At 49.2% G+C, this 15385-nt stretch overlaps 2 protein-coding genes across 2 annotated transcripts; one reads left to right on the forward strand and one right to left on the reverse strand.

Annotated features, from left to right (window-relative positions):
- Positions 1–346: 346 nt before the first annotated feature.
- Positions 347–4238, reverse strand: CUNH9orf16 (chromosome unknown C9orf16 homolog). The gene is made up of 2 exons (XM_019540740.1): positions 4130–4238; positions 347–1381 (listed from the first exon to the last, which is right to left on the reverse strand). The coding sequence occupies exons 1-2, from the start codon at positions 4212–4214 to the stop codon at positions 1185–1187; spliced, it is 282 nt and encodes a 93-aa protein (XP_019396285.1). The 5' UTR covers positions 4215–4238; the 3' UTR covers positions 347–1184.
- Positions 4239–6245: 2007 nt separating this feature from the next.
- On the forward strand, positions 6246–14528 carry PTGES2 (prostaglandin E synthase 2). The gene is made up of 7 exons (XM_019540737.1): positions 6246–6506; positions 8170–8364; positions 9144–9199; positions 9846–9998; positions 10627–10827; positions 12620–12737; positions 13618–14528. Exons 1-7 carry the CDS (start codon positions 6261–6263, stop codon positions 13768–13770), a joined length of 1122 nt encoding a protein of 373 aa, XP_019396282.1. The 5' UTR covers positions 6246–6260; the 3' UTR covers positions 13771–14528.
- The last annotated feature ends 857 nt before the right edge of the window (positions 14529–15385 follow it).

Below are 15385 nucleotides of genomic sequence, written 5' to 3' on the forward strand. Positions count from 1 at the left end.
TGGCCTTGGCTTATTATTTATGTGGCTGGGATGATGGGGTTCAGTAGACCAGACAGTTCTGCAGGCCTAGGCCTTGAGGAGAAAAGCTTATGGCTTGGCCTAGAAAAGCCAGCTGTCTCTTGAGGGCATTCCTCGTCCTCAGATCATGTGCTCTAATAATCACGTTATGAGACTAATGGAATTTCCACTGCTGAGATGAGATCACCCTTAGATGACCAGTGTGTGCTCCTTTACAGTGTCCTCTACTGCCTCAAGCCAACACTTTCTAGGGTCAGGATACAGGTTAGAACACAGGCTCAGTTACTAGTACAGGATGCAGAAAGCAAACCTCAGAAGAGACTTCCCAGTGTGGTTAGGCTCAAGGCAATTTTAATAAAACAATCTATCTTATAAATAGTTCCTCTGAATGTTCCAAAACTTTAAGCTGTACAAAAAAAATCCAGTAGTGAAATACGAACAACTGCTTCATAATGCTGGCACCAGGCTGTACCAATAAGAGCTAGAAACAAGTCACAATAAGCTCCCATTTACATCTTCTTGGAAGAGGGAGTCCAGTTGGTCAATCTTGTGCTCTAGGAAGTTAACCAGCCTCTCAATCAGAGCTTGTATAGAACTGACAAAGTGAATTAGAATGGAACAGGGCAGGAGACTGACTGGGACACTAGCCTCTGGCAGAAGCATGTCATCTTGCCCAGGATTAAAGCTAGGAACAAAACTGCGGCTGGGACAGCACCACTGTTTGCTAGAAGAGTGCCAGCACTGTACACCTTACAATTCCCATGTTAGAGGAAAGACAGGCTAGAAGATACAGGTATGGACACCCTCCCCAAGCAGTTTCAGCTGTGCAGGACAGCCGACTCCATTTCACATGGCCTGTGACATGAACAACAAGACTTCCCATGGGCTAGTTCCAGTGGAGACACTGGTGGCTCCATGCTGGAGTTAAATGGCATGTTGAAGGATCAACTTCCCCCACACCTACTCTTTTTTACCTATGTAGTACAAGTCACACCACTTAAAGAGAAAACACATAAATATACAGAAAGGGCAGAAAATTAAACCACTGGAGGGGACACAGCAAGCAGGATGTGCCTTTTCTATTCAAGTTTACATTTAAACCAAGGAGTGGAAGTCCCTGGGGAAGTATCAACCAGGAGACACGGTTTGTGCACAAACTGATGGAACTAGCTGGTTGGCTCTGGTCCCTGCATGTCAGTTTGCCTGTCCTGCTCCTCGCTCAGCTGCTGCTGAAACTCCAGACGTGTCTGCCGGTTGGATTCCAGCAGCTCCTTCAGGCGGGCGTGGAGGTAATCATTCTTCTCCTCCAAGTGATCCAGACAGGAGTTGATCTGGTCCAGCATGGAGTTTATTGCTGCATATTCTAGGGGGAAAGAGCAGAACAATTTCAACTTCTGTAAGAGTTCTAGCAGTGTGGTCCCTACTGGACTGAAGAGGCGGAGTAGATGTGCCCAGAATACACAAGGCAGCATGTATAGGTAAAATGCAACTGCATCATCACATAGATGTGGTTTGGACAGTCAATAGGACATGGTGGTTTGGGCACCTGGTGATGTGACATAGGGTTTTTTACCTCTGTGCAACAGCACAGCCTGGGAGTGGCCATCTAACCTGAACTGCATGCAAGTTGTTGGGTTCAGGCCTGTTCCCAAGGAATTGGCAATCTAAAAATGCAGGAAATCTGAACTGATCTCAGGGCTAAATTAACCTATTTAAACTTCTGTGGTAGGTTTGTCTGCTCAGGGCATGGACAGTGTGGCAGGGTACTGCAGAAGAGCTTACACTGCCTGGAGGACTTGCATCTTCAGGGTGTTTAATCTGGGACCTGTCACTTAAGGGTCTGGCCTGGGTTAAACTGCTACAACATCACAGCATCTCTCATGGTTGAGGCAGGGGTGAATCCCATTTCAAGGGCCAAACGGAAACATCTCAACATCCCAGGAGCAATAAAACTGGAGGCACGCTGATTCATCCACCCCAAGCTGTTAACCCATTTGCTGAGACCATGCTGGTCTCGTTTGACCATTTAAGACCCCACATGAGAAGAGAAAATCTAGTCTAAACCAGCTGTGCAGGATCAAAGTAGCATGCCACACAGTTAGCACAAACTGACCTGATGGCAAGGCTCGAGCTGGTTCCCCAGCCTAGGTCCTTGTTCAAAGGACAAGATGAAATGCTCATTCCACTCAAGTATGATTGAATTTTATAACAGAATTAGATCAACTTTCACTTGGAGACATCCTTCATGTTACCTGAAGCAACACACCTGCACGGTCATTACCACTATGAAATGCTTGGGGCACAGCCCTATCCTCACTAAAGCTTCAGGCCTGCACCATGTGCTGCCATACCAAGATTCCTGACCATATTTCCATTTTAGGTGTGGCATTGAAGCAAGCAACTTTGACTTGACATGATCTAAACAGTTTCATTGTATTCCCATTCAAGTGACCCACCCTTGGCCCAGGACAGTACTGTTTTGAAGCTGTCACGATGTTTCATCCTCTGACCTCATGAGACACCAGGGCCTGTGTCAGCAGCCCTCCTCTCCCACCAGAGCTCATGCAGCCACCATTCAATAGGGGAACAGGAGCAGTACACAGGGCAGTTACAGAGGATCCTGTGCTTGGAAGTAAAAGGAACCAGCAACTGGTGCACTGGGTTCATCTGGTCAGTTTATGTCATGTGCCCAGGCTATGGGCTCATCAGCCAGCCAGATGAGACAAGTCTATTTTTAAATCAGTACTGGCCTTATGGCTGGGTCCCCTGAACAGAACCACCGTTAATCCCTGGGTGCTGCATTCTCCTCTGAGCTATGGGCAGAAGAGCAGTTTAGAAGTGCAAGTTTCAGCACAGCCTCTGAGAAAGCAAAGGCTTTTTGGACAACTGATAGATGTTGCTGCATTGCTCTTCCCCTTGTGGCATAAAGAAAACCAGAGAGTGGAGACCCCCAAAAAGGCAGAAAAACTCTGCAAATAAGCAAGGAAGGAGAGGCAGATGTTCAACCCAGCAAGGAACACCACAGGTGTTATCAGGTACTCAGCAAATCAGCTGCTGAATGTCTGCAGAAATGCAACATGAAGCCACAAGGGGAATATACCAGGAGTTCCTGGTATGACACAAGCTGTAGCAGGGGAGGTTCAGCCACCGGACCAATGAATGCAGACAGTAGCCACTGGCAACTCCACTAGAGAAGAGCATACTAAGGTGTCAGCAAGGGACAACAGAACTGTGTGTTGTTTCTGGATAGCCAACACACAAAAAACTGCAAGATTTAACAGAACTATGAAGGCATCTAATGAGTCTCCACTGGCAATGATATACTTTGGAACAAATGCCTTGACAAGACCTAGAACTATACAGATACAGAAAGCTTCAAGAGATCTTAGGAAGGAGCTGTAGAAAAGATCTCTCTTGAGATCCTACAGGTCTACCAAGCAAGCAAGAGCAGGTGCTGAAGCTGAACTCGATTCCCTGGCTGGTGCATAGCTGAAAAAGCTGCAAGGAGCATTGAGGGGTGCCACAGCCTGTATCCCACTGGCACGGGTCTAGTTTACTCAGCTGGAGCAGCAAAGAGGACGTGGCCCAAAGCAGTGGGGAGGCATGCAGAGGCAAACCCAGTACAGTCTGGGGTGTGTTCTGAACAAGGCAACCAGGACTCGCAGTAGAGATGATTTATTAGACCAACAAGATTTTTGCAAAAAAAATGCCTTTAATTGCAATTCCTTCTGAACAAACTATTGCAGCCTGACAAAGGAGGAGGAAGGAATTTCCACTTGCTTATATGGCAGCGCAACAGTGATGCAGCCCTGACCGTCCAGAGACGAGGATTTCTGATTGGGCCAAGGATGCAGGCGGGTAAGGTTAGCCACGATCCCCAGTGCAAGGCACTACAAAGAGCCCTGAGGAAGAGCGCTCGGCATCCAGATCTTGCACCGCTGGCCCAGGCAGAGCTCGTCCTCGTCTCAGGGACAGGCAGGCGCAGGGCTTCCCACAACCGTAGCCTGGCCCCAACCCGCGCAGCAAACCCCCGTCTCCCCGGAGGCGGGCGCACTGCGTGGCCGTTTTGCTTTGGGCCAAGCAGAGCCGGCTCTGCCCGGGCGCCGCTCACCTTCCTCCCCGAAGCTGTCCTCGCCGCCATCCTCGCCCGGCCCCGCGCCGCCCGCCACGTGCGGCTCCCCGTTCGGCCCCGACATGCTGCGCCCGCAACGAACGCCGCCAAACCCCGCCCCCTACCGGCGAGGGGCGGAGCCATCTTGACCCGGAAGGGGGCGGAGCGATAGCGGCCGAGGCGCCGGCGGGGGGGTCACGTGGTGGGGGCGGGGCTTGTGGTCAGCGCGGCCCCGCCCCGGAAGTAAAGTGGTTGGCAGGGAGTGGAGCTGGCGAGTGGTGGGCGGGCGGGTTTTTGGGTCTCCTGTCCCGGGGAGGGGCCCAGGTGCGATCAGCAAAGAAGCGCGGGAGGTGTAACGTGGGCGTTCCTGCGCCTCCGGAGAGCCGCAGATTGCGGGGCAGGAAGGGGCGTGGGAAGATCAGCGGGTCCAGCCGCCTGCACCAGGCAGGAAAGAGTCCATCACCACTGGCTAGTGGCTGTCCCCCCTCTTCTTGAACACTTCCAGCCCTGGGGAGTCTCCCGCTTCCCCGGCAGACAGGGTCTTCGGGTAAGACCCGCTCCAATCCTTGGAAAAATGCTTCTTAGCAAGCTGTCGGGTTTGAACCTGACAGCTTGCTACCGAGAAGTTTCCCAGTGATTCGCGTGGCTCTAATCGAAGAGCTCGGATTCACCCAAAGAGTCTCCTCTGTCCGCGTCCTTAGACCAACCCGGCACCCCCACAGCCGCCCTGGCCAGCCCTTCTGCAGCACCTGCGGCTTCCAGAGGACTGGAATATCTGGGTTAATCTCTGAGAGCCTTGGACGAGGGCTGCTGTAGAAGTGCAAACGGCTATTATCCACTCCTCGTTTATAAGCAGTAGACTGTAGGACCTCTGTACTTCATCAAGATGCAATCACAGCACAAGCCGAGAAATCTGGGCTAGTACTTTGCACCAGCCTAGCACTCGAGGTGGGGAACGGGGGGGGGGGCATGAAACCACATGGAGATGGAAAGAAGGGGGCTCCCCTCCTTTCCAGAAGTGCAGCCTTCTCCTTTCCATCTCCAGGTGGATTCATAAAGCAGAGGGGAGGATTAGATGAGCAGTGCAGTCACAGCAGAGGGTGGAGATGAGTATACTTTTCTTCAAAACTGGGGGAAAAAACCTCACTAAATATTCACAACCACCATCTTGACCTTTGTTTTCCATGTAAACAATTGCTCTGCTGCCTGCAAAGGATGTTTTATTCATGTCCGTCCACTCAGAGGCAGGCCAGGTTCTTGGGGTAAATGTGTCATCTTGTATTCAACCAGTTGCTCTTTGCAAGCTTTTGGGCACAGACGCCCTTCTTCGGGCAATCAGGACTCATAGGAGGGGTGATATGTTTTATTAGACCAACAAGATTTTTGCAAAAAAGTTTCTTCAATTGCAAGCTTTCGGGCATAAGCACCTTTCACTGGGCACGGGAGAAAAGATTGTAAACGTCCTCCTAAGTAGAAAGAAAAGTTCATATTTCATAGGTGTTCATGGAGTCAATAGATGGACAACTCCTCTGGGCAGGCAGTTCATCGCTGGTCTGGACAGACGAGGCTTTTTGGGTGAACCTGATCTTTTATTAGACCAACTTAGCTGGTGTGGAGCCTCGCACCTCCTGTGAGGATCCCGTGAGGATCTGTTACCTTGAAACAAAGGCAGGATCTCAGGCTTCACCTGGTCACAGTTGCTTCCCGCTTTTGGAAAATATGAAGATTTCATTTTTCAAAACCAGCTAAAACTCGTTTTCTTCCAGGTGTCAGGCATCTAGGTTGTAGCCGTATTGGTCCAGACGCGTACTAGACGAGACGATCTCTTTTATCAGACCAACAAGATTTTTGCAAAAAAACAAAAAAACCCTCCTTTCGTTGCAAGCTTTCGGGCGCACACACCCTTCGTCAGGCATTGCAGGTGCCTCTCCCTATGCCTGAAGAAGGGCGTCGGTGCCCGAAAGCTTGCAAGGAGCGGTTTCCCCCCAACCTTTTCGCGGGTCGAAGACGGGCGGACGCACCGGACGCCGGGGCCTGGCGGGGCTATTTCAACAGCTCCCGGCAGATGGCGCTGTCTCTTTAAAGCCTCTTCGGTTTCGGGGCCCGCCCGCGCCGCTTTTTGCAGGTGAAAATGGCAGCTGCCGGCTGCGGCTGGCGGTGCGTGCGGCCGCTCACGTGGCGGGCGCGGGCGGCGGCCCCGGGGTTCCTGCGGGCCCCGGGCAGGGCCTACTGCGTCCCCCCCGGCGCGGGCCCGGCCACACGGGGCCGCCTGCTGGCGGGGACTGCTTTTGCCTTAGGGGGCGGCTTCGGCCTCTACCAAACCCTCCAGCATCGCTTGAAGACCCGGGAGCACCTTGCAAAGCAGGAGCCCGCCCAGGTACCTCCCCTCCCGGCCCGGGCCCCGGTGGAAATGTGTCTGCAGCCTCCCAGCCTCACCTGCATTGCTACGTCCCCCTAGGGCTCGGAAATCTGGGTCATTCATGCCCGTGGCAAAATGTTGAGGCCGGGAACCCTTTTCCCAGCCCAGATTTGATTGACTTATTTTTTTTTCCATCCGTCCTTTTATATTTTCCACAGAAAATGTTGAATATAGTGTTGCCCCTCTGTTGTGTCCTGTAGCTGAACCCCTCAGATGCTCAGGGACACCCTTTTCCCACGTCTTATAGCTGCGCTGGTCGTCCCTGATAGACGGGTTTGTTTGAAAACAAATCCGCTCTTTAATGATTCCCACAGCAGGGTCCTGCTTTAGGAGAGAATAAAAGGGATGGCATGGAGGTAAAAATGTTAATAATAATAATAATAATAAAAAAAAGCTCAATGGCATGACTAGTAACTCTTTTACTTTATTCAAATGAAAACTTGCAGATTTAGTCAACTTGGTGGGAAGAAATCGGGCATCTCCATTTTGCTTTTGTTTCTATTTGCTTTCTACTTTGTTGTTCTGATGCACTACTAGCTTGATGCTGCCGCATTTGGACTTGCAGACCTGTTTTAAAAAAGGCTCAAATCGTGTTGGAAAAGCATTTCTAACAGTTATGCAAATAACAATCCCCAGTTTGCTACTGGATTTTGGAAGGAAATAACTTTGATGTTAAAAACAAGCTCTAAACATTGTTCTCTTTGAGTGAATGAGCACATTCCTTCTATTTGTATGAATAAAAAGAATGTGATTGCAGAGGGACAGGAAGAGCAGCGCTGCCGTGCTGGGACAAAGTGTCTTCTGTCAGCTAATTAGTTCTTGCAGACCCGCCCACCCCGAGGGTTATGTAAGCAGGTGAACAGATACAGGCTGAAATAAGGCAGTTGTTTGACAGTGTATGAATAATCATCAAGGCACGTTCATGCTGCTGTGGTAGAAGTGTGTTTTGTCTAATATTGTGGGCTCGATGCTTCATCCTGTCTGCACCTAGCGCTCTCATTGAATGTCAGGCGTGCCTGCAACACCAGGTCTTGTGCCTATGAACTCTCAGCTTATATAAGAAGTCATTGCTTCGTGGAATAGCCCACTAGATCTTTTTTTTCCTATCCTCCTCGTAATTTGAATACTATTGCTCATTACTATAGTATGTGAACACCCTTCTAAAATCAGTAGAAAAGTCCTCAATAGATTTCATTAGTTTTCAGTTTTTCTTGGATCATATTATTTTTACTGTTGGGTCTTGTTCTGTTAGATTAATTTGTTCCAGAGCTGAGTGGTTTTCATTTGTTAATTTGCCTGATTTACTGTGGTAGAAGTGCGTGTCAGTGTTGTGTCGTTCTTGGGGAGAAAGCTCCCTAGACAAAGCCTTATATTCTTAGGAGTTTGGAAATATAGGGTCAAGACAAAGGGAAATTTAGAAAAATAGATATCCTTTAAGCATGAAAGCTGAATCTTTGTCATGCCATTGGACAAAACATGAGTTAACCAGAAGCTGTGAGCTGTGATGTTGATGATCAGGTTAGGAATCCGAATGCCAGATCTCGGCCCAACACAAATAGAGTACGTGAAAATGATGTGTAAGTTGAATAAATAATCTTCTATCATCTTCCTCTCCTCACAGCTTCCTGAAGGTAGTCTGCAGCTGACTCTCTACCAGTACAAAACTTGCCCGTTCTGCAGTAAGGTCCGAGCTTTCCTCGATTATCATGGGCTGCCCTATGAAATTGTGGAGGTGAACCCAGTAATGAGGAAGGAGATCAAATTCTCCTCCTACAGGAAGGTGCCCATTCTTCTTGCCAACACTGGAAACTCCCTGGTGAGTCTCTTGTGTGCCCAGTGCTTGGCTCTTCCAGTACCTGATTCTGAAGTTCCCTCCAGCATTGGGTCACTAGCTGAGCACAGGCAGGGCTCACATGGTGATTCTCTATTTCCAAAGCAGCTTAGAATCTTTTATTGCTCTTTTTATGACTGTAGCTTCAGCTACCACTTCCTTAGTCTCACATATTATCCTGAGATCCCTCCTGCCCTGCCCCTTCCCCCACCCCTTCACGGCCCAGTTTTTCCCAGCAATGACGATCGCTGCTGTTTCTTAAGGATCACAAAGTAAGCGTAAAGGAAGGTAAGACTGTAAAGTCCAATAGAATTTTTGCTCCCACCCCTATGCAGAAAATGGGTATGTTGTACTGAAGTCAATGGGAACTGCCTTTATTATGCAGGGGAAGAATTAGGCTTAAGGACATGCAGGATTTCAGCCCCGCTGTGTCTTTTCACAAGGCTGTATTTATTCTGGTGATGACGACAACTCAAATTGAAACTTATTCAAGTTGCGTTTGTACTTCATAGTCATTAGTCTCAGCTTTCGAATGAGAAGTCACCTTTGGTTTCCATCATAGACCTTTCCAGAGCAATTAACGTGGTAGATACCAGGGGCAGTGACAATGTTGGGAGCACAGACTTGTCTTTGGGAATAAACCATTCAGGGGAGAGGGAACTTGAAGATTAGTAGGGGGGTTGAGTTGGTAAACCCTCTTACGTGTTCTTCCTCCTTAACTCCATCAACTTCTCCATAATGGTGGTTTTAATTCTGTTTTGCAGCAACTGAATGACTCTTCAGTGATCATCAGTGCAATAAAGACTTATCTCGTTTCCAGGTAAGAAAGCTGAGTCATGAGAGTGGAGTTGTGTGAACTGTCCTATACAAACTAGAAAAAGAATTGCCCCATCAGCCATTTGGTTGTTCAATATCTTGTTACCCCCAAAACTCTGTGGCTCTAGACAGACATGTCTGATAAAGCCAGCCTTTGGTGAGCTAGGTAAACCCTGGATATATATGAGTATATAATGCACATACATGCATCAATATATGTCAGGATAGCTTTTGTATTTTAGCACAACCTTTTTTTTCCTGTAGAATTCTTCCTTTGCACAAAGAAGATTTTAAACTTGAAATCTAGTAGCCTGGTGTCAAGATATTGGGTGAGGTAGATTTCACTCCAGATTGCCCTTCCCCACTTGTAGCCTTTTCACAGCACCATTGACACCAGCAGGCTATCTTGGGGTCTGGAACCACATTGATTGTAACTGCACTTCATGGTGGAACGGAAATAGTAAAAGAGAAAATACAAACAGGACATAGAAGCCCCTTAGACTGGAAGTTTCTGAGCCTCATAGGGATACATGTTTACATCAGAGTCTGTATTGTCAAAACAGTTGTTATTTTGTTGCACCAAAGAGAGGGTTCAATAGGAGCTGTTTTTCAGCTGGTACAGCAGAATCTGACTGTATTTCTGCCCGCAGGAAGAAGAGCTTAGACGAGATTGTGACATTTTATCCTGCTATGAAAAGTGTGAATGAGCAGGGCAAGGAGGTGACTGAGTATGGGAACAAGTACTGGCTCATGCTGGATGAAATTGAGACTCAGCAGGTGTATCCCACCAAAGAAATGCTAGTGTAAGCATCCCCTTTGGGCTTGGAGCTTTTAATCTGATTCACAGTGGCCCTCCCACATCATCCGGGAGAACAGGAATAGAATCCTCCTAATGCTGCTGTTGATGGAACAGGCACCACAGCAGCACTGGAATGGCTTTGTTTGAAATGACTTGCAAAATATAATCAGTGTATGCATGTTAATGTGCAGGGGTGCAGAGAGCCTCAAAGATTGCTCCAGTTTCTTTTCCTGCATGCTGTCCTCTGAGGAGAATAGGCATGGCTGACTTAAAGTCTGTGTTGCTTTGAGTTAGCCAGAGGAAGCCCTTCACTGCAGATTTGCAGGAGGCTCCATGAGGGTGGAACGTCAGTTTCTCCTGGACTCTCTAGTCTGATATAAATAATCAAAAGACAGTTTAAAACTGCAGTTTGCCGCCTCTTATTTAATTTTGGAAATGGAGCAGTTTGGTGTGCGGAGGATCCCTGCTGACCTCAGTTTAGGGAGAAATGGAGCAGGCTGGCTGGGACCTCAGTTGCACTCATCTTTTGCAGAAGCTCCAGCTGTGGTCATTGGGATTCCAACTGTGTCAGCTCCCACAGCACAATGTGTCTAACCTTGTTCACTAAGAATAATTTCTTGGCATGTTTACAGGGAGGAAATTAAATGGCGAAAGTGGGTGGATGACTGGCTTGTTCACCTCATCTCCCCCAATGTTTACCGCACACCAAGAGAGGCCCTGGCATCCTTTGATTACATTGTTCGTGAAGGCAAGTTTGGTACCATGGAAGGTTTTTTTGCCAAATACGTGGGGGCGCTGGCCATGTTCTTCATTGGCAAGAGGCTGAAGAGCAGGTTGGTACCACTGAGGCAACCACATAGGAGGGGGATTCCCTCTTCATCCTATTGGAGTTTGACTATATTAGGCCTGAATTTCAAATGTGAAATCATTCTGCCTTGTATCCATTTCCTGCCAAAATATCAGTTAATAACTGATCTCAAATTCTGTTTCAAAGATCACTTTGAATAAGTGCTGAGTGTTGTATCTGAGGCTCGTTTAGGGGGCTCGAGTGGCTTGTTGGTGCAGTGCGGTTCCTGATGCTACGTGCACCCGGGGAAGCACAGGGCATGTGTGCTCCTGAATCTGCATGGGGCGAGAGGGCTGCAGCTGCTATGCTGAGCTCTTCCCAGTGGGAGCTGGGCCAAGCTGCACTTGGGTGGGTGGCAGCAGTGCTGGGAGTGGGCTATGGCAGGAGGGCAGCAGCCACCCCAAAAGTTGCTGTAGCCTCCCCAACCCCACCTCCCAGTGCTGCTACCATCCACCTCAAGCACAGCCCAGCCTCTTCCCTCCTGCTCTGGGAAGAGCCTGGCACAGGCCCAGCCTCAGCCTGCAGCCTGCCCCGCTCCGTGCAGATCTGGGGGTACATGCCCCTATGCCCTTCTAAGGTGCCTGCAGCAGCAGAAGCTATGACTCCCTCCCTGCACCAGGCACCTTGTCCCAGCTGTGCAGGGCCTTCCCTGCTGCAACCCTACTCCCTCCCTCACCGTCGTGGGGTGGGGGGGTGCAGATCGAGGCCCCAGCAGTGAGGGAGGGAGAGGGGCACAGGCAGGGGCTGGGTTGAGTGGGGCCCCAGCCAGGCTGGGTGGTGGAACAAGCAGGAGCCCAGGGGGCACATGCCCCATGATCCGTGTTTGGGGTTGGGGCAGCTGCTGCTGTGCGCTGGGCTTTGAGCCCCACTGCTCTGAGAGCCACATGATACCATATGCACCTCACCACTGGACGGGCAGGGGCGTGGGGCAGATGCAGCGGGGCTCAAACCCCACCTCCACCCTGGACACAGATTGGGGGGCACATGCTCCCCAGGCCCCTGCTTGTCCCACCACCTGGCCCAGCTGGGGCCCCACTCACCCCAGTCCCTGCTCCTGCCTGTGCCCTGCTCCCTCCTTCCCTCATCCCTGAGGCCTCAATCTGCACCACCCCTTCCCCCACAGACTTGCCTGTTGGGGGGGAACACATGTGTATGCGCACATGCTCATTCCCACCCCCCCCATCATTTTTTCTCCCTCCACCTATGGTGAATGGTGCAACAAATAGGATAGGAATCAGAAGTAGTTTTTGATCCTTTAAGCTGAACAATAATTTGAAGTGGTGATCGTTTTAGAATTGGCATTCCACTGTAGGTCTATTAAATTTTTCCCATGGCTGTAGTGACTATAAAAGCCTTTTCTACTCTTATATGAAGGGGATGTTGGGATTTTTCCTTCTTGGGATTTTCCCTTTTTACAAATGCCCTTTTTAATCCAGTTTTTCAGTGCTATAACTAAGATTACCAAGATGCAATGAGGTCTTTTGACAACCAGAATTACTTTTCTGGATATCTGGAATATTGGCTCTTTAACCACTAGACCAAATAGCTTCTAAACCATTTACTCCACTCTGCATATTATTTGCAGTCGTTCAAGTAGGGACTATTGCTTTGTGGGCTACTAAGCCGCTCTACCTTTGAAATGCAAGATACCTGGCCTTTCTGTTTAGTTTCTTAAATATGTTGCATTTTGGTATAGCCTAATCCATGGGAAGAGTAATGATGGAAGAAACAGAAATAAATAACCGTGTTAAAGAACAGTATAATGTCTCTTCATACAGACATCATCTTCAGGATAATGTTCGGGAAGATTTATATGAAGCAGCTGACGACTGGGTAAAAGCTATTGGCGAACAGCAACTGTTCATGGGAGGCAGTCAACCAAATCTTGCTGACTTGGTAAGAGACTAATCAGGCCCATGGATTTCTGTATGCTCATTTACATATAATTCTCATCCAGCCACCTATACGCATGGAATGGTTATTGGGGTGACATATTTTATGTATAATCATTCTGTTTTTGGTCTAGATGTCAGAGAAGTATTACAAGAGTAATAGGAATTGTGATGTCTGCCTGACAGCTGTGTCATGCGTGTGGGGGGAGAACTTATTCCACTGCACATATGAAGAGAGGTCAAGAATATGCAGTCAGCATGGGTCTGTGTGTGCAGCTTGGTTTCCTGCTAGTTGCCTGCCCACCAGCCCACATACTCCAAGCTTGCATCTTGCAGACTGCTCAGGGGAGGGTGGTGGTAGTTATCTGGAGCAGTTCGCTGCAAGCTTCCAGTGCTACAGCTGGATATGAACGAGCAGAAACTTGGAGCCCCGTTGACTTGCATAGGACTCCACAGGGGCATCAGGGCTACCTTACAGAAATTACACTGTAGGGTTGGGACCGTAAATCATCTCGTTCAGCACCACCAGCTCTCATTAAAATGAAAGTGGCTTCTGTTTTACTTTGAAACAAAGTCTGCATAGGTAGGTAGAAATTCTACTGGGTGCTTTTCTGTCAGCTCTGTATCCATGTCACCGCCTTTTAGTCATTCTTCAGTGATATCAAACCCTGAACCCTGTACCTGTTTTGTGAGTGTGCTGCTTATGTGCCTGTGTAATGTGTGCAACCGTCTCAATCACCCTGGCTAATTGGAGTGCTGGAATGGGTTGTAGGGCAGAGAAACAGCTGTCCAGCACTTGTGAAACACTTAGTCAGGAGTGGAGAACTTCAGATTTGAGTTTGTTGTTTATCTCAGTTTCCAAACTCTGTCCTCTGTTGCCACAGGCAGTGTATGGAGTTCTCCGGGTCATGGAAGGGTTGGAAGCCTTTGATGATATGATGACTCGCACCAAGATTCAGCCTTGGTACAATCGCATGGAGGTCGCCATTAAGGAGGCTGTCATCACAAACCAGCATCAGCTGCACCTGCTTGTCTAAAGTCTTCACCCAGGAAAAGCTTACAATGTTTTTAATTTTATTGAAAAAGAACTAGGTTGGCTTCTCCTTAACTGAAGTGCATGCCCACAGACTGTCCCATTTTATAGCTGAGAAGGGCCTCTATGAGACTAACCGAGCAGGATAGGTGTGCCTGGTTGTGCTATATATAGGTGTGAAATGTTGAATAATAGGAACATGTAAATGACCCTGAGCTTGGATCTCATTGGAAATGAGGGCAAGTTCTGAATTAGCTGCTGAGTGCAACAAACTGACTTTTTGCAAGGGCTCACCGTAGGCTGTTTATTATAACAAATCCCTGTAGTGGCTTGTTGACATTACAGCGAAACACAGATGTTTCAGGTGTATCTAGTTATGGCATTGGGCTCTATCTCCACTCTTCCAAGTTAACCTAAGGATCTTCCGGGCTATTTGAGATACCAAGTAACTCTTAAATGGCATTTGTGTTTATCCTGCAGTAAAATATAGTGCGGCACTGAAAGGGATCCCTATATATGCAATGGAAAAGGTGCTGCTGTCTGCAGGCCGTATGCATCCACTGCTTTCATGATAATGATGGTCTCTTTGAGCTGATTCTGCACTGGCAGGGAGGATATAGGCTTGCTTCTCTTTCTCTGCGGTTGTCGGTGCCTTTCGTCTACTGAGAGATCGGGACTCGGAGAGCACAACCCAGGCTGCGAATCATTATTTTGAAACGGTTATTTAAAAAGAGAAAACAATAAACCCTGTTCCTCTCATTGGTTACATGTGTTCCTGGGAGCATTGGCTGTGGTAGGATGGGAAGTATGAGAGCGAGTGCGTTTTACGCACCTGGGGGCTCTGAATGCATCTGTTGTGCAAAAACAACAAAGGTTTTCCTGCAGTTGGCAAGTGGAGGGAGCCACGGCTCTGGGTTACACTTCATACTGTGAACTCTTAGTGGAAGTAGGATTTTTCTGCCCATCTCCATCTGCTGCTGGTGCTCTGTGGAAACGCTGCTCAGATCGCTGTCTGGATGCAAGACCATGCCGAGGAGCGAGAAGCCTCCAAATAGCCCCAGGCTTGGCTTTCCTTTCCCTTCTTTTCCTTTCCTTTCCCTGGTTGTCAGCTTGGCACGGGTCAGGGCAGGAGCCCTTCAAGGCAAATGATGATTGGAGGGGGTGGGGATTAAATATCTGTCTCGGACCTGGCCCCCTAGGCAACCTCCTGTCGCCCCAAGGTGTTAGTGTCCCAGAGGAAGCCACTTCCTGGATAACGACCGTTTATGGGGTGCAGGTGAGCTTTGAAAAAGGAACCGGGAATGAGCAACCCACTTCAGCCTCGTGGGAAGACTGGGAAGGAGGAGCCCCCACCCCTCCCGGCCCCCGCCGCTGTCCAATCCCGCCCGCCTCGCGTTTCCATAGCGACGGGCCGCTCCCAAAGGGGCGGGCTCTTGTGACACGGCCTCGCCCCCTCCCTCCACTCCCCCCACGCGGCCCGCGGGGCTAATCGCGGCGGAGAGCGGGGGTCACGCGGGGTTTGAACCGCCCAATGGGGGAGCGCCGGGCTGCGTCCCGGAAGCGGACCCGGAAGTTCAGCGGCTGCAGCGGTTCTTCGCCCTGCTGCTGCGGCGGGTCCG

The sequence above is a fragment of the Crocodylus porosus genome, unplaced genomic scaffold (assembly GCF_001723895.1).
Source record: "Crocodylus porosus isolate Cpor-Errol unplaced genomic scaffold, CroPor_comp1, whole genome shotgun sequence".
In the NCBI taxonomy this organism is placed as follows: Eukaryota; Metazoa; Chordata; order Crocodylia; family Crocodylidae; genus Crocodylus; species Crocodylus porosus.

What these genes read in the sequence shown, in the direction of transcription:
- CUNH9orf16 (XM_019540740.1), bottom strand. Translation starts at nt 4,214, where the DNA reads ATGTCGGGGCCGAACGGGGAGCCGCACGTGGCGGGCGGCGCGGGGCCG. An exon ending in GGACAGCTTCGGGGAGGAAG is followed by an intron (nt 1,382 to 4,129) that starts GTGAGCGGCGCC and finishes CTTTCCCCCTAG; the next exon opens with AATATGCAGCAATAAACTCC.
- PTGES2 (XM_019540737.1), top strand. Translation starts at nt 6,261, where the DNA reads ATGGCAGCTGCCGGCTGCGGCTGGCGGTGCGTGCGGCCGCTCACGTGG. An exon ending in AAGACTTATCTCGTTTCCAG is followed by an intron (nt 9,200 to 9,845) that starts GTAAGAAAGCTG and finishes TTCTGCCCGCAG; the next exon opens with GAAGAAGAGCTTAGACGAGA. An exon ending in CCCACCAAAGAAATGCTAGT is followed by an intron (nt 9,999 to 10,626) that starts GTAAGCATCCCC and finishes GCATGTTTACAG; the next exon opens with GGAGGAAATTAAATGGCGAA.